The following is a 23,034-nucleotide window of genomic DNA, read 5'->3' on the forward strand; positions in this document are numbered from 1 at the left end:
CTCTGTCTCCAGCAAGATAGGAAGAATCTTCTACTTCCTGCAAAGCTGGCCAGAAGCTCAAGATCTGTGTGGGCTAATTCTTTCTCATCCTGAGCACAGCCTGCATGTCCTTTTCTATCACCAGATCGGAAAGCTCATCTCCTTCAGAGGTTTCTGGGTGAAGGGGAAATGTTGGGATATGGGGTGCTGGTTCAAATTAGTTGATAATAAAGCCTCTGAAAAGGAGGCTGGAAAAAAAAAAAAGTAAGATAATAATGAGCAGCTCAAGCAACCCCTGATTTAAAAATCGTTAACTGTGGACAACTGTCCAGCTTACACAGTTCTAGGCTTTTCTGTACTATAAGACGTAAGAAATGCCAAAAAACCCTATATCCCTACTTCTGCTTTGATTATTTCTCTAATGTTGAAAGCTGTCTGCTAAGTTCTTGAAGTAGATGATCATATCTGTAATAGCTGTTACCAGAAAAAAAATTAAAGAAAAAGTACAGTATAAATGAAAAACTGTTTTCACTGTTAGTTTATTTCATATGAGCTTCCACTTATTCTGATATTGAAACATTTGATTTCTCTTAACAGACCACATGCCTACAAATAGAAATACCTATTTGCTACAACTGCTTATCACAACTTTAGAAAGGCTCCAGAGCACCATTAGCCACTGGACTAATTGCATGTAATGGACTGTAGCTAGAGACCATTTTTATATAAAGACCAAAATTAGTTTATTCTGGTATAGCTGTTGGAAATATTCTGTTTGTGTGTTTTCCCAGTGCAAGAGAAAAATTTGCAACTCTGATTTCTATCTTGGTTTTTGGTGAGAAAGACCTGGGAAAAAAATCACAGAAGTCTGGCACTTCTGCAAATCCCTTTCCCCCCTTTATTTCCACCTTTCTCAGTACTCTTTCATTTCTGGGTTCTTTTCCTGACTATCAGTGTGCCTCTTCCCTTTTCACAATCTAAGGACCTGTAGTGCACTCTTCTGAAAGAAAATTTAAACATCTGTCTGTGATGGAATGGAAAATCTGAGAAAATGGGTACTGGCCTCTTAAGTATCAGGCAAAATCCTCTTTGGAGCCCTACAGAAATCTTGCCTCAGCAAGAAGAACAGGATTAGCTCTATGTCTGTATTTTGTCTCTGTTTTCACTTGAGATCACACTTATGTGGAGAAGGGGGGCATCAGACACTTCACAGCTCTTTTCTGAAGTTTTATTCCTCCCAAGTATCCCTAGAATTTGTATATTTATACAACAGCAGAGGGAGCCAGAACTTCAAAGTCAGACCATAATCATGAAGCAGAATTCATTGGCTAAATTGAAGGGAGGGAAGGACAGAGGGCGGGAGAGAGAGGGGGAGAGGGAGAGAGATGCCATCCAAATTACCTACAGAAACAGCCAGCAGAGCTTCTCTCCCACATTGCTAGGGCACAGAAGATCTTACTTCACTCCTACAACATTTCTGTTTTCTTCCAGAACAGAAATGTGCACCAACAGCACTGATTCTCTCCATCAGTAACTGGTAAGAATTTTCTAAATTATCTATTTCAGATGGTCAAGAGTTTTTCTCTTTATTAAAGTTATCACCTGTTATTGTTAAAAAAGCAGATGACTGTGTTTGATAAATCAAGACTGTTTGACTTGTCATGAAGGGCCCAACCCTTGTATCTACTGAGCAGAGCTTTGCAAAAGGCTCTTGCCTTTTGGGGTGCAAGAGGGAGATGGCAGCTTCCTGGGGGGCTTTGCAGTTCAGTGTGCTCCCTGCCACCCTGTGATGTGACAGGAAGAACCTTCCTGGGTGCCTCTGGTCGCTAGAAAACCCTTCTTATCTCTTAGTCTCTGAGATTTCTTGGTCCTCACACAACTAATGAGCTTCAGACAGGACACAACACATCACTCCAGATATCCTGACTGTCTGCTAAGGTGTTCCAATACTTTATGGATTCACCACTTCCTTTGGTGAAGATCACCTTTGTAAAAATGCATTTCTTTTTCTCTTGGGTAGCAAACATATCACTAAGGCCATTGATCTTAAGAAATCAGGGACTAACTACCAATCTCCAGTCTGCTGATTTGCTGTTCACATTTTACTTTTGTGAGCTGGCTCCATGTCTTTATCAAGGATGTTATAAATTTAATCAGAAAATAAAAAGCTGAAGTAAAACTTTTGTAAAAAAAAAAAATAGCTTTTGTAAAACTTCCCTTCTTTCTACAGGATCAGAGAAGATTAACTCATAACAGAATTTTGTAAGCTCCAAAAGGTTTCCCTCTGAAAACATGCATATGTGAGGGGGGAAAAAGAATTCACTTTCTTGGATAGTTATGCCACCCCTTATGTTATAGAATTGTAACATGTTAATGTATACAAGTTTTTCTATCCCCTAATTATGCAGGTTCTAGACTTTTTTATATTATATGGCTTTTTCAATGACCCAAGAGAGTTTCTCCCAATATTTTTGCAATACAGAGTTAAAAAGAGGTGACAAGTCCATCGTTAACTTTCACTGTACCAAATCCCTTATGGATTTAACCCTGTTGAGGGATGTCTGTGCAAACTCAGTGTCATGTGTCCTCTTCTACTTAAGTGTTGCTTTCCTGGGAAGCTGCAATAATAGCCAAGTGATTTTTAACTTTTCTTTAGTCTGTAAGGCTAAACAGGGCAAATCTGCTTTACTGAAATAGTGGCACTGGCAGCCAAAAGGGGGTATGACTGTCAGTCAGTTTGCACTACCTCAATTAATATCTGGAATATGAATTCTGGCATTCTGTTGAACATTTCCATTGCTCTTTTTTTTTTTTTTTTCTACCAGACAACAGGCAGCTTTACTCCCAGTAATTGCTGTAACCCATTAAATAAGTGATACAATCACCTCATCTTTTTAGGAATTACTTCTTTCAGAATGTCTTATGGACTGAAAGCAGCAGATGTTTGAGCAACTAGTTAGGCTCTGAGATAAATAATCAAGTGCTTCTGAGTACCAGATAATGAAGCCAGACACTGCAAACATGTTTTTTCTTCGACTAATGTCTGATGTGGAAATTGGTTTTCACTGTCCATCAAACTATGGAGACTGTTACTGGATTACAGGCAGTGGATGATCATGATCAGCTTTGCAAAAATGACCCACTCTTTAGTTTTTATAGGGGTTTTCACAGGATGTCTTTGTGTCCAGAGGTCTCTCAAAAGAGCAGTCATGCATTAACTGCTCTGAGCCACTTATGGTCTAGGAGTCTCCTTGAAACCCACCGAGGGTTATATTTTCTTCCCTGACTCATTTCTGCAGAATTCCCTTTCCTTTGAGGAATTTTTCTGGGAGATACAGGATAATGCCCTGAGGCAAGACTGTTGAGCTGACAAGTAATAATTTGGTTTATTTTTTTTGAGACAAGCTGAGTGACATTTGCTAGTTTAGAAGGCTGTGCTGTTCACTAAGACAAACCCTTCAAACTTTCCCTGCTCTTCTTCCTTGCTTCCAACACAAACATAAGAGTGATAAATGTCTACAAGTATGCATGTGGGGAATTTAACTTGCAGTAAGATTAAATCTGAAAGCTCATTCTCTTCTTCCTTCTGTATCCTGTTAATTTGCTGCAGATTTTTGTGACACTTGCTTTTTAGAGAAGCTGTCTCATGCTGCTGTCTTAACTGGATAAGAAACTCTCATGAACATCTTAGTTTTTGTTACTGAACTCTTTCCCAATACTCATGAAGAGTTCTGAACAGGATTCCTCTTTCTTCTTTAAAAACTAATGAGCAAAAAATAAGCAAAAATCTTTCCCTCTCTCTCCCTCAGCAAACTGATTTAGGAGATACGCTTCTACAAGCCAAGTAAATATTGCTTCATCTTCTGGAGAAAAAAGCTGGTTTTTCTTAGACCATAATCTCATTGCTATGTTTTCTGGGGTAATCAACAATGAGGGGACTAACACCCTTGTTCCCACTGCACTGGTGACTTGCTGTATTAGCTCACCTTTGATTCAAATGTCTAAACAGAATATGCACACATTGCTTTTTACTGGCTCTTGGTTTAGAATAAACTGAATGGCAACCAAACACCTTGAAAGTCAAACACATCATTTGGCTGTGGCTATCCTTGAGGATCCACCACCCAAGGATACCATAACAGGAAGCATAAGTGTAAGGTCACTGCAATATTTATTTCTCTGTTTTTCTGGGACTGCATTTTACATTATGGAACAAGAGTTAAAGAGAACTACAGACACAGGTGGTCTGTGCATTGACTTTTCCCAAGACATCAGGTTGGCAGGTGGCTAAAAGCATCTCATTGTGCATCACGGGTTCCCTTGAGACACCAAACAACTCATGTCCTGTCCCCCTCTCACAATTCCCTTATCTGTGGGTGATAATTCCTTATTTACCTCTGGGCAGTACTGTCAGGATGTGCCTGCAGTCACCTGGTGGGGGACACCACAGAATGCAAGGTGTCAAAAGAGAGGGAACTCCTAACCCAACAACACACACTGAGAGCCTCCAGAGATGCTCTTTATCTCCACAATTACTGTCAGTGACAAACACACAGCCAAGCTCAATCTTTGGTATTTCTCTGGGAAATGTGCTCCATAAACCTGTGGGATCTGGCTTCTGCTTTTCAGGTGGCTCCACCACTTTCCTTTTTTATTTCCTTCAGCATTAGTAGTTCTCACTGATGCTTCAGCATGTCCAAAAGTGTCTGGGACCCTTGAGAGGGCTTACTCTGTGGACACAGATGTTTGTAATAACTTCACATATTTTCATATTTTTCAAGCAACAAAAGAGAACCATGTGTTTGTTGTTGAGGATACTGTAGCTAAGGACATGAGGCTGGGACAGAAGTAAAAAGCTCATGTGTTTTGTTTACAGCAAAATCTATTTGTCCTGTCCAAATGCCAGGACTTATCTCTTCTGACTGGTACAAAATAATATTGCAAGCTGCCAATCCCTTTGCTCTGTTTCACTTGCAGCATCTCCACTGGCCAGCAACCATTAAAAACTACGGGGCTGGATGAAGGTTTTCCATTCTATATTCATTTTCACACTGAAACAGACCACCATACCCTCCCTGCATGTGAATATGGAATCCATACATCACCACTGCCTCTTGTTATTCTTCCAGAAAATGTATCAATCTGTTCACATGGATTGGTCAACAACAAAAAAATGAGTGGACACGAGTCATGTCTATATTCTCAATTTGGAAAATTCTCTTTGCCCCTCTTTAACATTTAAACTATTTAAACTACTGAGGAAATTAAAAACTATATATGGATAGATGACAGAAAGAAAAAGAGAGATATAGTTAGATAAATCAACAGGTCTAGCAAAATAACAAAAGAATTTACTGAACTCATTTATTTTTGCTGATCAAGCAGAACTATGAACCCAAAGCATCCTTTTATTTAATGCACACTATTGCTTTCTACAGCTTCTGAGAGACAACATCTCTAGAAACAATAAAATCCATAATGGAAAAGACAAGGCAAATAAAAAGATATAGGACAGTGGGGTTTTTTTTTGTACAGTACTGGTTATCTTTAGGCATGCAGTTGTTCAGCAATGAATGCTGCTCTATTGAAGTGATAAGCTCACTATACCATTTTATTTATGTATTCATATCTTGATCAGTTGTTTTTTTCTGAATCTCAGACGTTTTTCACCACCTCACAAACTTGAGTGATATTTAATCGCTGAGGAGAGGGTCATGCAGTGGTTAAATAGTGTAATTACCCAAGTATTTATTTACTTTTCGTACTACAAGCCTTTGTACAGCATGGAACTGCCTCTGGCCTGATGAGAACTCCCAGAAAAGTCAGATTTCTTTTTCTTTGATTCCTGGACACAGAGGATTTGGACTTGAGGGTCAGGATTATAAAGTAGCCTTTGCTATGGCTCACAGGAGTCATCTGGAAGAGTTGAGGCAGTCCTGTGCCTGAGATTTCCGAAACTATGCAGCACCAATTAACTCCATGGGTTCAGCTCCCTGAATCCCACTGAAAGTCCCCGCTCATGGCTTGCAGCAGGGATTATGAAGCAGACCTGTCTGTCTCTGCAGGAACACTGGCAGATAGAACATGCTTTTACAACAAACTTGCAAAAAAAAAAAAAGCAAAATTATGCTGAGGGAGAATTAATAAAAATCTTCCCAGAAGGAATTAAAAGACACTATCAAAACCACTCACTCTTAAAGTCAAAATCAGGCAACTGGACTGTATTTCTGATAAACCCTGTCATGGTCAAGTTAGGGGAGATATCTATGCTTCGTAGGCACTAGAGTTCATTCAGAATGAGGAATCAACAAATTTGGACTGCAGTTCCCATGACCTATCACAGCTGTGTAGAAACTGGAAAATGTTGAATCTATTTTGAAATATTTTAGACTTTTTTAAAATTTTCCCATGATATCCCTCCAGAGGATGAGCCTGAATTTTTGCATGGTGATTGTTTCGCACAAATGTGAGTTCTGGCTGCAATTACAAATGCATTTAACAGAAGATATTTTAATGTTGGCTTTGTGCACCTAATATGTCCTGCTTTTCACATTGATATTTAGCTCAGCTAAAGGTAAATGTGGCCTCACAATGTCCTCTGCCCAGTTTTGGATCAGAACCTTGCAAAACCAGAATTGCACACAGTTTTTACCCTGGGTGGGTTTTGATTCAGTTTGCTTGTATCACCACTCTACTGCATTAGTGATGTTCAAGATACTGCACTGAGTGAAATAAATAAGTTAAGATGTTCTTAAATCCATGGGACAACCTCATGATGAATAAACATGGTCGTAATTCAATAGAGTTGCACAGACTTTCATACCACACTGTAGCAAAGCGCTCCATTTTATGATCTAATAAACTATGTAAGAGGGAGCTGCAGAATATACACAGAATCCCTGGCATTTGCTTCCCTGTCTCCCTCCTTACCCTTTTGATTAATTTTTTGAAGCATAACTAAAAATATTTTTTCTTTTCCTTTCCTTTGCAGATATACCCAGACCTTCCACAGCCAGACAGAACAGATATAACGCTTTTAGGCTGGCTCCAGAAGACTCAGACTGTGTTTGACAACCACCCTTTTGGATAAATATTTTGGGATTCAGGATGAATAAGACAAGAGCTGTTAATGACGTTTTTCATTTCCTGATCAGCAAGAACTGGAGCTCAAGCCGAAGCTTTCCTATGAACATTTCTAATCAGTGCATGAACATCACCGACCTTACTGTCTTTCTGGCCACCTCTTACAGCTTGGAGACTGTTCTGGGCATTGTGGGAAATATCTGTCTGATTGCTGTCATTGCCAGGCAGAAGGAAAAGGCCAATGTCACCAATATCCTAATTTCCAACTTAATAATTTCAGATTTGTTTATGTGTCTTGTCTGTCTGCCTTTCACCGTTGTTTACACCATGATGGACTACTGGATATTTGGAGAAGTCATGTGCAAAATGACTTCTTTCACTCAGTGCACAACTGTGACAGTGTCAATTCTTTCCCTAGTCCTTATTGCTCTGGAAAGACACCAGCTCATCATAAACCCGACTGGCTGGAGGCCAAATACCTCCCAAGCCTACCTAGGAATTGGAGTGATTTGGACTTTAGCATGTCTCATGTCCCTACCCTTTTTGACCACATCCATCCTGTCCAATGAGTTGTATGAGCAGCTCTCACACTTCATGAATTTTTCCACTGATAAGGCAATATGTATCAACTCGTGGCCTTCTGAGCAGCACAAACTTATCTACACTACCACTTTACTGCTCCTGCAATATTGCATCCCTCTGTTCTTCATTATCCTTTGCTACCTGCGTATCTACTTACGCCTGCAGAAGAGGAAGGACATGTTTGAGAAGAGTGAGTACAGCAACCGAGCTGTCCAGCTGAGAAGGATAAACATGTTGTTAGCATCAATGGTTGCTGCTTTTGCTGTTTGCTGGCTACCACTGCATGTTTTCAACACCATCGTGGACTGGAATTACAAAATCATTTCCCCTTGCCACCACAACCTGATCTTTTCGTTGTGCCACCTGGTAGCTATGGCTTCCACCTGTGTCAACCCTGTTATCTATGGTTTCCTAAACAGCAACTTCAAAAAAGAAGTGAAGTCATTGATTCTGAGCTGCCAGCATAATTCAGCCACTGCCTCAATGGAAGAATATGATCATTTGCCTTTATCCACCATGCAGACTGAAATTTCCAAGGGGTCCCTGGTGTTGAACTGCAGGCACAATTCTATCTAATGAGCAGAAAACATTTCAGAAGGGTACACTGACACCACACACCAATTATTACCTGTGGGTGTATAAACCAACTGGTGATGCCAGAGCTGGGGTATCAACAGGACCCCATGAATACCTGATTTTTGGAAGAACAAGTGAAGTAATGTTGTAAATGTTCACAGCTGCTGCTGTGGTGCACAAGCTTTTTGTGTCAGTGAGGTGGTACAGACACAGAGGACACTGGGCTGATGTATAAGCAGCTGCTCTAAGATCAGTAACTCAGCTGTGGCTGCGCAGAGGCTGACATGGGGTTCATCAGTGAAACTCCTATCTTTACCATGGCTGCAGTAGAAAACCAGATTGTCAGTTTCAGCACTGCGGGCTGCCAAAAGTTATGTTGGAGAAGACTCTCAGTTTTTCAGTATTAGTAAGATTTTTTTAATGCACAGCTGACACACCAGTGGAACAGAGATACATAAATATAATTTTTTTTTTGCTTTACCACCTCTCACAGCCCATTAAGTAACAGTAATCTTTCAAATCTTCACATGAAACAACTGCCTGTTTCTATGAAACTTCTCTCTCTGCCATAGGCTTGAGTATAGTCGTTGCCTCTGCAAGTAGAGACAAGAAACAAAGATCCTGGTATGTAAAGAAGATAGACACTTATGAGGGTTGGCAGCAAACAAAAATGTTACTTGATGGATTAAACTCAAAATACATTGAGATGATACTGAGAACTATTTTTAAGCAATGAGAAACAGCTGCAGATCTACATGGAAATGATTCAGTTCTCATTGCTGTCCTCACAAAGCTCTGCAATGCTGACACTTCATGCCATGATGGCACAAGACGACCAGATTACAGGACTTGGTAGCAACATGACATTCTGCTTCAGCATCTTCTTGGTACTTTAATTGCAAAGTGTCTTATTCAGAAAGTCAGAATGACCGTGAAAATATGTTTGTGGAATTCGTGTGTTTCCAGAGTGGATACACTTCCAAAGAAATAAGCATATGAATGAAGAATTTCAGTTTTCTTAAAAAATAAAACCCAATGTCAGATATCAGTCCTGCTCACTGGCATCAGCAACACAGGTGAAGCTGAAATTCCAACAAGTCAATAGAAGGTCAATGAAAATACACAGGTGGAATCCAGGTCAGGCTGAAGCCAAGCCACATGTAAATAGGGAATACTGTCAATTGCTCTAGTAAAATGAAGGTCATATTTTTTCACAACTGTGTTATTTGTAGCCTTTGTTCAGGAAACCTACAAACTATAAATTCATTTTAACCTCTGGAGACAGAGAAATTGCTCAGTGATTACTGAGAAATCAAGGCATGCCCAAGAAGGCCATACTGAGGGACAGATTTAAAAAACAAAACAAAACAAAACAGGTAGCAAGTGAGAAAAGGAGACCAACCGGTTCAATGATAATGAAATGTTGAAGCATATTCTGTCCTGATTTGCTAAACTAACCTTAGCAGAAGACTGGACTAGGTGGTCAGCTGAGGTAATTTCCAACATGAATTGCTCTATGATAATCAATGGTTACTTGTTGCAGTCAGTAGGTTTGCATGGAGTTGAAGATGTCCAGTGTAAGTTATGCAAACAACTAGAAATTCCTTAGCTGGCAGATCTCTGATTAGACAAATTGGTATAAAGATAGGTGAGGAAAAGACTTCCCATGCTGTGAACTGACAGGAATATGGATGCTGGGCAGAATATCTAAGGACAAGAGATAAACCCTATGTTATAAGGCAGCAAGAGCTATCAGTAAGTATGGGATCATGTCCTCAGCTGGGAGAAATAGAAGTTAACACCTTGCCATGAGCTGGGTGCACAGATTTCAGTGGTAAAACTTGAAGTTTGGCCTTGAATTCTTGTGGGCAGAATCTTACAACAGAAGCTTTTTTTGATGCAGCCACCCCTGTAATTCTGGCCAGAACCTGTATATCTTAGTAAGAGACTTTGTGTGTGATTACCTTTTGTATCTTCCTCAACTATGTGGCAAGACATTTTTGCTTTTTTAAAATAGATTCTATCTTTTTTTTTTTTTTTTTTTTTTTTTTTTTTTTTTTTTTCCTTTGTTACTTGCTATGCTATGCTGAGAAGTTTCTCTTGATTAGCTTGCATGCAATGTGATTTCTAGACTGGACATTGAGTCTACTAGAAACACAGAACAAGAGGACTCTTATTTTATCTTAGATGCATCTTGAATTTGTTACTGTAGCCAAAACCACCGTGGGATGCCAAGTAGCACAAAATACAGTAACTCCTCCTAATCAGTGTGAGTTATATCAGAACTATGTTATATTACTTCGAGGCTTAAATACTGTTTCAACTTTGTCATTTTTTTGCAGTTAGAATCAATTGAAGTAATTGAGTAATTCTGCCTGTTTTTCACACTTGTTAGAATTCTAGCATTTAGCTGGTTAAGATGTCTGTAAAGCTATTGTAAGAATACTCTGCTAAACATGAACACAGAAGATTATCTCATACATGGTCTTAAGTATGTAACTTTTCAAGCACCAGTTTCTTAAATGGAACCACAATTACCTTTAGCATTTGCACTTGCATGAACCTGACTTTGTCAGTAGTTCCAGATGAAAACATTTGGTGAAGCACTTACAGTGTATCAGAGACCTGCCACTAGATCTGTGCACTGGCATTGTTCATCAGATCTGAATTCTTCCTGCAAAGGGTAGAAATATGAGCGAGATCTGACACTCTGTTTAACTGTAATTCACAAAATGTAATTTGTTTCCATGAACACAAGTTGATACATAAAGCAAGCAGATCCAGCTTTACACAAACACAGGCAAACAAACAGATGTTTTCTTCCTCTTGTGATTAAGCAAAGTGTCAAGTTTGGAGTCAACTACTGTTCATTGCTAACTGACTTTGGACTGCATAAACTACAGGATTTAAACACTAAAAGCCATCAAACTGCTCCCATACATCTAACTGCAAAAATGCAGATCCTCAGAATTCCCAACCAGCTGCAGTCTATCCATCTACTTACCGTCCTGAGATACATGTTTTTCAACCTCTAAAATTTCCAAAGTAACTAAATAAACTTTAAAGAAAACACAGAAAAATAAATATATCTAGGTACCAAAGGACTGAATATGTAACAGGAAAGATGCCTGTACCAATTCTTCATTCTGTGCATACACCAAGGTGTATGCTGCTGTGTGCAAATGCAGCAGAGGATAGTAACCTGTCAGTTTTTAAGAACTTCTGTAGCAACTGTTCCCTGTTCCCTTAGAAAGGAAAGTACAAGTCTGGGTGGAATTATGCCTGAATAATTGAAAAAGCCATTTTATTTGTCACCTTGAGGCTTTATGCAGCCAAGGGAGGCTAGGTTTCTTCGGTCCCAGCAGAAGGTAACAGACCAGAACCAGCTTACATACCTCTTATCCATCTGTAAATAACAGATCCTGTTAATGTGTAAGAAGCATTGAGCATTTTTGTGTTCATCATATACAGTGATGGTTTTGGGAAAGCTCTTTAAAGTTCTGCTACTGAGTGACAAAGCAATGTTGGACGAATAGGCAGGAGTTGTGCAAGTCATGAGTTTCTACAATTTTAAGACCTTACACTGCCTTTTTTAAAAATAGTTTTTCATAATCTTGCCTCTTGTGACACATTATAAGAGGACAGTAAGGTTTCAGAGCAAGAGAACAACTTATTTCTTGTGATATAAGTAACACACTGCAGGGAATCTTATAATAACCAATAAAGTAATACTGTCTGTGTCACCTCTCTGCCTGCTTTTGTTAAATGCTGTAATACTCTTCATAGTAAAAAATACATAAGATGTTGTCTTCAACTAGTGTTTATCAAGAGAAAACAAGTGTATGGTGTGATAAGAGCCACTGAAATGTGAAAGGTTAATAATTTGACACATTATTTTGAAGGATGATGCAGTGCAGCCAACAATGGAAAACATGCAAGTTCCAGAAATTCAGCATGGAACACTGGAATATTCTGATACCAGAACTGATATCCTCTTCACAGACTTTTCAGATTGCACAGGAAGCTGGGTCCTACGTGGCACTGAACCCTGACCAGAACCACAGCCAGAAAGATGAAAACCAATGTGGGGCATTTAACAAAATTTTACTGACCTTCATAAAGTGGTTTGACTTGGTTAAAAGTACTGGCAATTTTTTCTGACCTGGCTTGAGATTAAGTAAACCAAGGTCCTAGAAACGAGTGCAGATTGTGCTGTAAGCAGGTTTTGGTTTATTTCTCTTGCACACACAAGGGAAGAGTGCAATAGCAGCAGGTGCCTGTCTGGACTGGAGGCGTGTGGCACAAACTGCTGCAGTGCTTGGCAGCAGTGCTGTGACAGCCACCAGGCACATCGGCAGCACAGGTTTGCTGTGTGCAAACACAGAGCTCACACACATCAGAGGACTGACAGTCTGAAGGAGATTATTGTGAAATGAGATGTCATACCCTGAGGACCATTTCAGAGATCCTTTTGCTTTGACCCATGTGTCTTCTCACAAGATCACCCGGAATTTCATTTTATAGGTGGTTCTCTTCACGTTTCCTATCGATCAAACACTGGCCTGATTTTCATAGCAGTATTGATTTCAATGCATTAATTGCTGATGCTTAGCATGATGTGTAATCTGGATTTATATTGTATGAGCATCAAAATCCACAGAGCTTTTATGACCTTCCCTCCCTTTCTCAGTTTGCTCTATAAAGTCACTTCTTTGAACTCAGGAAGTCATAAGTAGAATAAGCCTGAGATTTATACTTCTGTACTATGCCTTTCCTGCCAGACAATGCTCATTAGGCCTTAGTCAGAATTGTTTTGTTGTCCTTCCAATAAATGCTCATATGAAACACAGTAGCAGCACAGAGATGATGGAAACCTAGGTTGAAATTTAATTCCACAGATGTCTACCTTTTGTTCTTCTTTATAGAACTTTAGCTGATGAGACCCACCACCCCTTTGTAAAACAATATTCAGTTAAATAGTGCTATAGTATTCATCACATATGATAGAAAGTGTTTTGTTCAATAGAAATTACAACACAGATTACCAGATAAAATACTAAAAAAAAAATAGCCATGATACACATAAAATTATGGTATAATAATAATAATAATAATATGAATAAATACTTTTAGTGGTATACCACAAGATGCAAACTGACAGTAGAAAGATGGATTTTCAGTCAAAAGGTATTCTAATAGAGAACATGGAACTTGCACTGTAACTCTTTAAACTAGGACTAGGTTTTGTTCTTAAATTCCTGGAAAAATATTCTGTCTTTGAATATCATAACTTCAGTTCATTAATTACTGTGTCCCTTATCCAGTCTATGGGAATATGCATCCTCCCTGTTGGGAGCTAGTGGGCAAATACTACTTCATCACTCATAAGTATTTGTCTTGATTCCATTTCAACAAAGTGGTTGCATGTAAAATGCACTTGTTTGATGCCATGCCTTTAGTAAGCTATTGAGCATTGATTCATTTGGTTGATAGGCTGACTTAATGACTAAAATTATTTATATGCATCATATATTTCTTTATATTAAAGATCAATTGTAGAAAAGTTCCTGAACTTTCTGAAAGACCCTGCATTCACAGTAGAGAGCTGAAAACTACAGGAAAGTTATGGTCTTCTCAGCACGTATGTTAAACTCAAGGGAATTTACACAGTCAAGCAGAGGCTTTTGTTTAAACTTATAAATACACAGCCTGCTGCAGGAGCATAACGCACATGTACCCCCAGGGCTATGGTTTGGGAAGGTTCCCAGGCTATAAAAATAGCAGAAGCTGGCTAGCACTGTGGTAAAGGTTTTTAAAGCTGGTGAAATGAACTAATACCACCAGTCCCATTTAAAATTCAGTGTGTGCTGAAATCCGTGGGGGAAGTACAGCCATACGGTCCCAAATTGCGCAAGGGCCTTTCATAACCACCCGTATTTCCACCGCAGGAGCCCCCACGGCATATGACACAGCACACAGGCATGCACGGCCCCACTCCAGGCAACATCATCTCCTTGAGCAGACAAAAAGGTCTTCTGGTAAACCTGCAAACTGCAAAAATAGTCTGTGAAAGGTGGCTCTTGATGGGATGAATACGTTTTCCTTGCACGGCAAGGAAAAGCTTCGTGGCATTGTAGTTGCATTCAGCATCTGGGTGAGTTTCTTACAGACACTGCTAAATAAGCAGTATCTTACTGTTTGTGGGAAGGAAGCATGGAGTTACTTGGCTGGAACAAAAGAAAGTGTTCTATCTGTATTCAGAGCAACAGGCAAAGTATTTGCAAACAAACTCCTGATTCAGCACATGTTCAATTATTTTAAATGCAAAATTAATATATTACATTGCAGATTTGCAAAGGTTAGGCTTTAAGTGAGGACAATTTGAGGTTTTGTGCTCCATAACATTTTCACTGATTAGTTTTCCACAAACCACAATTGGTTAGAACTACCATATGAAAAGCATACCAGGATTAAAATACACATACAATGCTGAAGATCTATCATAAACACACTGTTTCTCAGGATCTGGGCCTTGGAACAAATGTACATAGTACTTTTTAAAAATAAATCCTTAAAAAAAATTATTTTTTATTTTGAAAATTTTCAAACAACAACTAACAAGGCCAAAAAAATAGTCCCTTATTCTGCAAATAGGTTGAATGCAGTAAAAAAAATTGTTTGCCTCAAATTATGTGAGGAATAAGAGTGTTTTTGTGTTAAATTTCCAACTGTGCAGTACTTCCTAGGTCAACACATTAGTTTCACTAGAAAGAACAAAAAGGAGCAGCAATGATAAACACTGCAAAGCACACATGAGTGCACTGTTGTGACTGGTAAATGGTATGGCTGGTGGCAGTTCCAAACTGCTGATAGCTTCTCTCTGGTTTAATAAGAAGGAACGTGCCTTTGTTTCAACCAGCTTAACTCAATATCAATTTTTATAAATAGATTTCACCTGAAAGGGATAGTAGGCAGCATCTGAGCACACAGAGAGAGCATTTGAGCTTAAAGGACAGGTTTAAGGCATTAACCCTAATCCTCTTGTATCTAGGAGATCATGCAAAGTCTTTATTAGTTTTTTTAGACTTGGAAACAAATAAATTGATGCTGTTGCTATGATTCAGCCATTAGCTTGACTGGCTGCATTCACTTTTTTCTGTATAGTCTGTTATTAAAGGGAGGGAATGATAATAACCACTGGTGCTTATTTTAAGCACACTTATCAACAACAATCTCCTATTTTATACTAAGAGCAAACACTGTTTAATATATCCTTTCATAACTAAATACAAATTACTAAGAGGTATGGGGTCAATAAGTGCTACCAGCTTCCAGGAACATCCATTCTTTATCAAACTTTTAATTTTTTTAAAAGCATTTATAATATCTATTCAGGAAAACACTGTCAACTGTTTTAATAGAGGTTTACAAATCACTGCTTTGTTAGGAAAGAATGTCTGTGTTGCATCCTCTGTTAATATGCTTCAATTGTAAATAACTGCCAGCAGCATCTCATACAATAAACTCCAGACCTCCCAGTGCCATGATGATACACAGAAATAAGTGTAGGCAACTACTCTTAATTTCCACCTGCAGGAGCACGTGAGCTTGGACACCACTGGATGTTTTCCTACATGCCACAAGGACACACATGGATATTCAGGATATTTTCACACACACACTCACAGTGCAGACACAGCCACAGACCTGCTCTTTGCCACAGCAGGCAGTAGGGGTGTGCAGATAACTAACTTTTGAGAACAGAATACACTAATACATTATGTAGGCATACACCTTACCTGTCTCTTTTCAGAGCCCTGAAGACACAGACAGATAATTTTGTTCACCTATGTGTGCTTCAAATACAGCTTTCTGCTGCTGCTGGCAGGGCAGTGAGGAGGGGTCTTACAGCTACACAGCAGCCCAGTGAGAGTGCCAGGGAAGGGCATGGCCCTGCCCAAGCTGCTGAGGCACACCTGATGGAGCAGGGTTTTGGGAGGCACAGGCTGGGCAGCTCCCATTCTGCAGGCAGCAGCAGGGACTGGGAAGGTGAACAGCTCATCATTGGTGACAAAACAGGGGTCACAGCAGGGTTTCAGAGGGACCAGAGAAGTGACACAAAGCAGAGGTCTAAGGTTGGGCAGAGCTTTGAGTATCGTTTTTTGGAGTACAGATACCCAAGCTCCATCTAAATCTAATATTAAATTCAGCTCCAAGGTGACATGCTGAAGTCCCACAGGGAGCTTGTACCTGAGCAGCTATTGAACCCAGTCCTACACCAGAACAATAATCAATAATCCACTTCCACCATACCTGAACCTCTGAAAACTGCAGCTTCAGCATGTTCAATCCAGAGGTAAGAGCACTGGAAAGGAGATGGGGATGTACAAGGTGACCTGAATAAGTATGGGCAATCACACAACTGGAACAAATAAAATGATTCCCCTTCTTGGGGAGTCACTTGATTTTATAATTAACTTAGTTTAAATGAGTTTATTTCTTGCAGGCTCTGTAGTATTAATGAACCACCCAGACCCTGAGGAACACCTACCTGTGCAGAACTTGATAGATATTCTTTTATGCAATTTTAATTAGTATTTGGTTAACCATTAGACCTCCTCAACTGCACCTAAGGAAAGCAAAGGTTTTGTATGCTCTGTCTCCATAAAAAGAGGACCCAATATGTACAGTGACCTGGAGACAGAGATCTGATTTTTCAGTTAGTTAACACCAGATAACTAATCAGATATAGTCCTGCTTTCTGCAAGACACAGCACAAGTCAGTGTGCAATTATACATGATGGACCTAGGCATCATGCTAGTCTTTTCTCAACTTCCCCCCCACTTACTTGTTCATCATCCTGTGGTCTGTGACAGTACATCCCAGCAGAGATGGGAATTGCATAGCTGAAACAACATGCATTTAAAAATAAGACTTAAAAAAATATTATTTTAAAACCCTTGTTTGTTATTTTAAACTGCCTTATCATTGATCCAGTTGATGCAGTGACCCTATAAAGAATTTTATCATCACAAATAAAGAGGCAGTGACTTTACACATGGAAAAAAATGCAGAGGGGAACATTGGGGACTGGGATTTCTTAGATGAGCTTTACCACCAAAGTCAACATTCTGCTAACTAAACCCACAGTGTCTGGATTTGTACTTTACCTCTTCTGAGGGGACTGGGACCAGAAACTTCACAGAAACACAGAGCATCTGAAGGAAGAAGGGATCTCTTCATGCTACCTTTTCCAACCCCTGAGCTCAAGCATGGTTGCCACAAGCAAGATACTCAGGACTATGTTTGGATGGGGTTTTAGTTTCTCCATGGACGGAAATTCCACCAGCACCCCGGCCTACTTTGTTCCAGTGCCACCAGCAAATTGTATTGCTGCTTCATCTCACTGTCTTAAGCTAAAATCTTCAGCACATGAAAACCAGCAGCAATTGCAATGTCTGCAGCAGTTGCAATGGAATGTGACTGGTTTAAACCTACTGAAAGTCTGCCCACTAATTTGTTCTCTTCCAGTCCAGGATTCAGCCCTAGTATGCTGGCTCATACTGCCCCATCTAGGATCACACTAGCTTGCTGACAACTGTGGAGTTTTACATTTTATTACCAAATATGCTGCCTTTGAACTTGTTGAAATTTAGACCTAAGTTACATGATTCTGTTTCTTTAAAACAGTAGATTTGGTTTGGTGGAGGTATCTCATTGGACAGTGCTGAATGTATAACCACAATGATACTAACTCCAAAACCTAAGATAGAGCAAATAGATTTTATTTTTTTTTTACTAAAATATTAATAAAACATCTCAATGACCAACAGCTTTATTAGGAATTTCTGAGCAATTCTCTTTTCAAAACCTGTTACTTGTTGCTTTATTTCATATCCTTGCAAATACCTTCCTGTGGTAGTATTTTCCATTCTGCCATTTCTGTCTGGCAGATTTTTTTCCTGTTGGGTACAATATGAAGTTCTTGGGTCTCATTTGTTGGGGTATTCTGGTATGAGGAGGTGGCAGCCAGTAGCAGGAGTGAAGATCGTGTCTGATACTTTTACAACAGAAGGATTGTGTTTGTCTTGTGTTATTTTGAGGAGATCATCCCTGCAGTTCCTTGAGAAATGGACTGGATGCATTAGACCAGCAAAACACCAGGTTATCTTTTCTTTTGCTGGGGTCCTATTTTTTAAAAGCAAATTTTTTTCCTAAGCTGCCCTGATTAGATAGTACTAATAACATTGAGCTAAATTGGTTCCTTGGGAGATGTCCCAATTAAATGGCTATCCTAATTAAGCACATCCTGATTAAGCAAAAGATCCGATAATTATAATAATAGCATGTAATAAAAACTAGCCCATAGTTCTGTTCAGACAGAAAGCATTTTGCAAGCCTTATTTACAGGAACCACTTTATCCAGTATTGAAACACAACCAACTCTTGGATGAAATGCAACATCTGTTTAATGATGTGCAATAGAACTAAACAGGCTTTCAGAGCAGGAAGATGAAAAATTCTTCCCCACAGGACAATGCAAACAATGTTATGATAAAGCAGAAGGTACTTCACATGTAATTTGGATGAAGTATTTTGACTGATCTTAGCAGAATTGCTACAGCATTTACAATTGCTTCCCCTCATCACAAGTTCACCAAAGAGGATGTTTTATAGAAGCTCCTAACAAATATTTAAGCTCCACACTAAATGGAGGAAAAGTGCCCCACATTGAACTTTTGCCTTCTAAGTTCTGAAACAAAAAATTTCGTTCCTATATTGCCACAATGGAATTTTTATCGACTTAAAATACCAAGGAGAGCGCAGAACAAGAAGCCATATAGAGTCTGGTAGAAGTACTAGTGTGAAAAGTCAGTTTTCTCCAACGAGCTGTAAAGCTGAGCTCCTGACCCTCTGTAATTATTGCAAATGTATGGCATGGTTTTTGAGCACGACTGTGCCAGAGGGAATTCCAACTGTGTATTTTGGATGCTGTTCATGCTCTAGCTTGCCTAATTGTATTCGTCTGGCTTAGTTCCTCTCTTGATCACAGTGGAGTAGGACAACCTCATTTTTTTTGGTTTGTCTACACAGCACTATAGAGAAGATGTTGAGTAACTCTCTGTAAGTAATAAGAGTTGGATAAACAAATATAAACAAATATATTTACTTATTAAAATTACTCTTTTTTTGGTCTCCTAGTGACAAAAGTGGCAGAAACAAGGAGTTAACATGAAACTCATACCCCTAAGTGTCAGCATACAATAACTGAATGGATATAAATATTAGCAGTCTTCAGCATAAGGTAAATTATCACTGAACAGGAAAATTGGTGAAGTCCACTACAAACCGTTATTCTGGAGAGTACATAAAACAACTCCCTGCATTTTTCCTTATTGTCCTGCTGTTGTTGTTTGAGGGCTATAGAGATATTATGTCATTAATTATTCAATATTAGTTCAATATTGTGTGGATGTAGAGATTTTAAGGTATACATCATAATGCTGAGGAGCAGAATCTGGTCCTTGCATAAATTCAGGAGTACCTACAATGCAGGTGCACAATCTGCACTGAGGTACTGCTCTCCACAATACCAAGAAAGATGCCCATCTATGAAACTCCTGAGGTACCACTGTAAGGTACAAGAGGGCCCTTTGAAGCAAACAAGAGTTGCAGGTACTGCTGGAGGATGATGACAACGTTGTCCTCAGCATTACACTGAGCTCCCAACACAAGTCAATTCTCAGAAATTCAAACACAACCTGAGGATGTGTTGTAGAGCAACATAATTGCAATTACTGCCAAGAGTGACTCTATACAAGGACGTAAGGCAGAACACAGAGACACACATTGAGGAAATATCTACAGAAACCAGAACAGGCTGCAAAGTGAGATTACTAGGATCAGAGAAACAGCCAATCTATATACCAAAAATGATTAAAAGAGCTTCACTGTTCAGGATGCAATTGACATTTGTACCTGCATCAGGCAAATTAAATTAGAAAGAAAAAGCAATTGAGGTAAAAGGGCAATGTTAAGATGAAAACAAGCTAAGTCTGGACTTGAAACTGAAAGGCTTTCATTGAGGTACCTTCTAACCATGTTAGCTTTTCAAAATAAAATCCTGGTTAGCCAGTAAACAAACTTACCTATGCTGCAGCAGATGATAGATGTAGACCAGCTCTTAAAGTCTGTGCTCTGCTGCCAGGTAGTTGTGATATCTGACTGATTGCTGCAATCTCAATTCCAGCCTTGCTTGAGGTCTTCTTTTATTCCAGCCAAGTCACTAACTCTCCATGCCTTAACATGTCTTTCAACAACATATTACAGAGAAAAAATTAATATATTTGCAGAAGCTACCTGCAGACAGGATTCCCCAAGATATCATTAGCCTAGGCTAAGGAACTAGCATAAGGTCTTTTTAAGGAACTAACATAAGTCTTCAGGCAGTTCACAACAGCACAACAGTCACTTCCCGTTCCCTTCAAGTAAAAGCAGGATTTTTTTATTTTAAAATAGAAATACACCTTGATGCTTCCAGATCACAAGATGAATAATTCTATAAGTAACAAATGTCTCAGCAGAGGGTACTAAAAAACCCCAAACTAACCTAAACAAAAAAAAAAACCGAAAACAAAAAAACACCGCCAAAACAAAACAAAAAAACCCCAAACAAAATAAACCCAAACAAAAAGAACATTAACAACACATTAAAGAACTTCTGGTTAGATCTTCAACAATAACAACACCACGGGGAAATGCACTTCAGTAGTAAAGGCTAAACTAGTTTCTCTGTAGCAGCTATCCCTACTTCCCTTCAGACTAATCTTCCCAAACAGCTAACCTGTCAGCCACATGTCCAGGTCCTTAAACAGGAAAAAACCAAGGACAAGTCTTCTGGGACCCTCCCTACCATCCCTAGATCAGTTATCTCAGACAGAATTACACAAAGTTACATTATTCCGTGGCCTGAAGCCTTGGTGTTGATTTTATACCCAGATGTCCACAATAAACTTGAAAAGTATGTTCTTGAAAAGCTACTCTTGGTGAAACATGGTGCAATATTTTACAAGCAGTAATAAAGCCTTGTAACAATCCTGAGTGTAGGGCAAAGGTTATGACAGATGGAGTTACCCCACCAGGGGAGGAAGAGTGGAAGTGTTTTGTATAAAAAAGCCTATTCCCAGGCAGCAAGGACCTGCCCAGCCTAAGGGAATCAGCATCTGGTTCAGTTAAAAGCAGATGTTTAGCTGATCTAAAGCAGCAGAGCACCAGCAGAGTCAATGAAACAGGGTTCCCACGTGCAAACTCTGCCAACTCATTATCATGGGGGAAGCTGGGCCAAAGCACCATCCATATCCACGTCTTGGCAATTTTGAAACATCCTGAAGTACATTCAGTTAGCAGTTTATTTCATTCTTCATTTCACTGAGACATTCTGAACTATGAGCTCAGGTATGAACACGCAGAGTGTTTTTTCTACAAACAGCAAATGCATCTGTGTTATAAATTATCCTTGTTCTGTCAAAATTGTGGTTCTTTTCTGCTGTGGTTCTGCTTAGATTTTAATTGCTAAGTGATTCCCTCACTGCTGAGAATTTTGTCCTTAACTCAGGATCTCATTTTTAAAGGAAGCTGATAACTTGGAATTAACCTTAAGAATGCTGTTCACTAATCAGGTGAATCTGCTGTATTTTTTCTCCAAACAGTGTTCTGTCCCACAGTATAAAGGTTAAAGTGTGTTTGGTCCTATCAATAGCACTCTTGTAGGACAGACAAAAACTAATATTTTCATTATTGCTCTAGAAAAGATAATGCCTGTTTTCCTTAACAGACCTTCTGTTAAATTTTAAGAGCTTCATAATTTGAGGCAAATTTTCCTGCCTGCTTCATACACCTTTGGAAAATAGGGCCCTGTTCCTCCTGCTGCTGTGACAGAAATGTTATTATTACAGTGGTTGTGTTACTACAGTGGTTGTCTTGGGAAGGGGCATGAAAGATTAGAAGAAACTTTAAATCTGAATTCGGAACTCAGCCTGCATGAACTGGGCTTTCTATTTTTTTCCAGTGAGCTGGGTTCAGATTTTGGGAGGCCTGGTGCTAAGCCAGGTGGCAAAGCTTTATCTGAGTTCATGGTTCTCTTCTGCCTATGGAGACTGAGTGACTGTGTGCTGCTTATTTTTACTGTCTTCAACCTGTTTCACCTCTAGGGTCATCTCTGTGGATCGTCTCTGCTGGAAGGAGTAACAGACATACAGATTTTATGTTCTAGTCACAAATTTGTATGTCACCAGTATCAGCAATCTCACAGGTCTAAAGTCACCCTTAATTAATACATCAGTGTTAAAAAAGCCTTCTGGTGTCCCCAGGTAACAGCAACATCTTCTGATCACATAGCCTGTGTCAGAGCAGGAGAAGCAGACTTCATACTGCATAACCATCCAGTCTCTGCCCTAAACAGTAAGGGAGGTTCAACCCCCCTAACAAGAGAGGCTCAGCTCTCAGAGCATGGTCAAGACTGCAAAGGGGGAAAATACTTCTAGGACTATGTCCTCATATTCACATGAAAATCCTTTAGGCTTTTCAAAATACAGATCTTGTGTTGCACAGGTTTATAGGGCAGGCAAAACACAGACTATAGGAAAAGCAGGACCCAGCTAGTGATCTGCCAGAGTTTGCAATGAGACATCCAATTGTGTCCCTTCAAAATGCTGTGATTCAGAACCTGCCTCTATCTATTTACTATAACAAGCACTCGATACATGTACTTTTATTTGAGGTTCTTAGCTTCTACACCTCTCACTAAAGTCAAT

The 23,034-nt window shown here is 39.4% G+C and overlaps 1 protein-coding gene across 1 annotated transcript; it reads left to right on the plus strand.

Annotated features, from left to right (window-relative positions):
• The first annotated feature begins 33 nt into the window (after positions 1 to 33).
• Positions 34 to 10,238, plus strand: NPY4R2 (neuropeptide Y receptor Y4-2). Its single transcript, XM_058841931.1, has 3 exons — positions 34 to 149; positions 1,471 to 1,516; positions 6,971 to 10,238. Exon 3 carries the CDS (start codon positions 7,087 to 7,089, stop codon positions 8,218 to 8,220), a length of 1,134 nt encoding a protein of 377 aa, XP_058697914.1. The 5' UTR covers positions 34 to 149; positions 1,471 to 1,516; positions 6,971 to 7,086; the 3' UTR covers positions 8,221 to 10,238.
• Positions 10,239 to 23,034: the final 12,796 nt, after the last annotated feature.

This window comes from Poecile atricapillus, chromosome 6 (genome assembly GCF_030490865.1).
Source record: "Poecile atricapillus isolate bPoeAtr1 chromosome 6, bPoeAtr1.hap1, whole genome shotgun sequence".
Lineage (NCBI taxonomy): Eukaryota > Metazoa > Chordata > Aves > Passeriformes > Paridae > Poecile > Poecile atricapillus.

Coding starts and splice junctions, on each gene's coding strand:
- NPY4R2 (XM_058841931.1), top strand. CDS start 7,087: ATGAATAAGACAAGAGCTGTTAATGACGTTTTTCATTTCCTGATCAGC.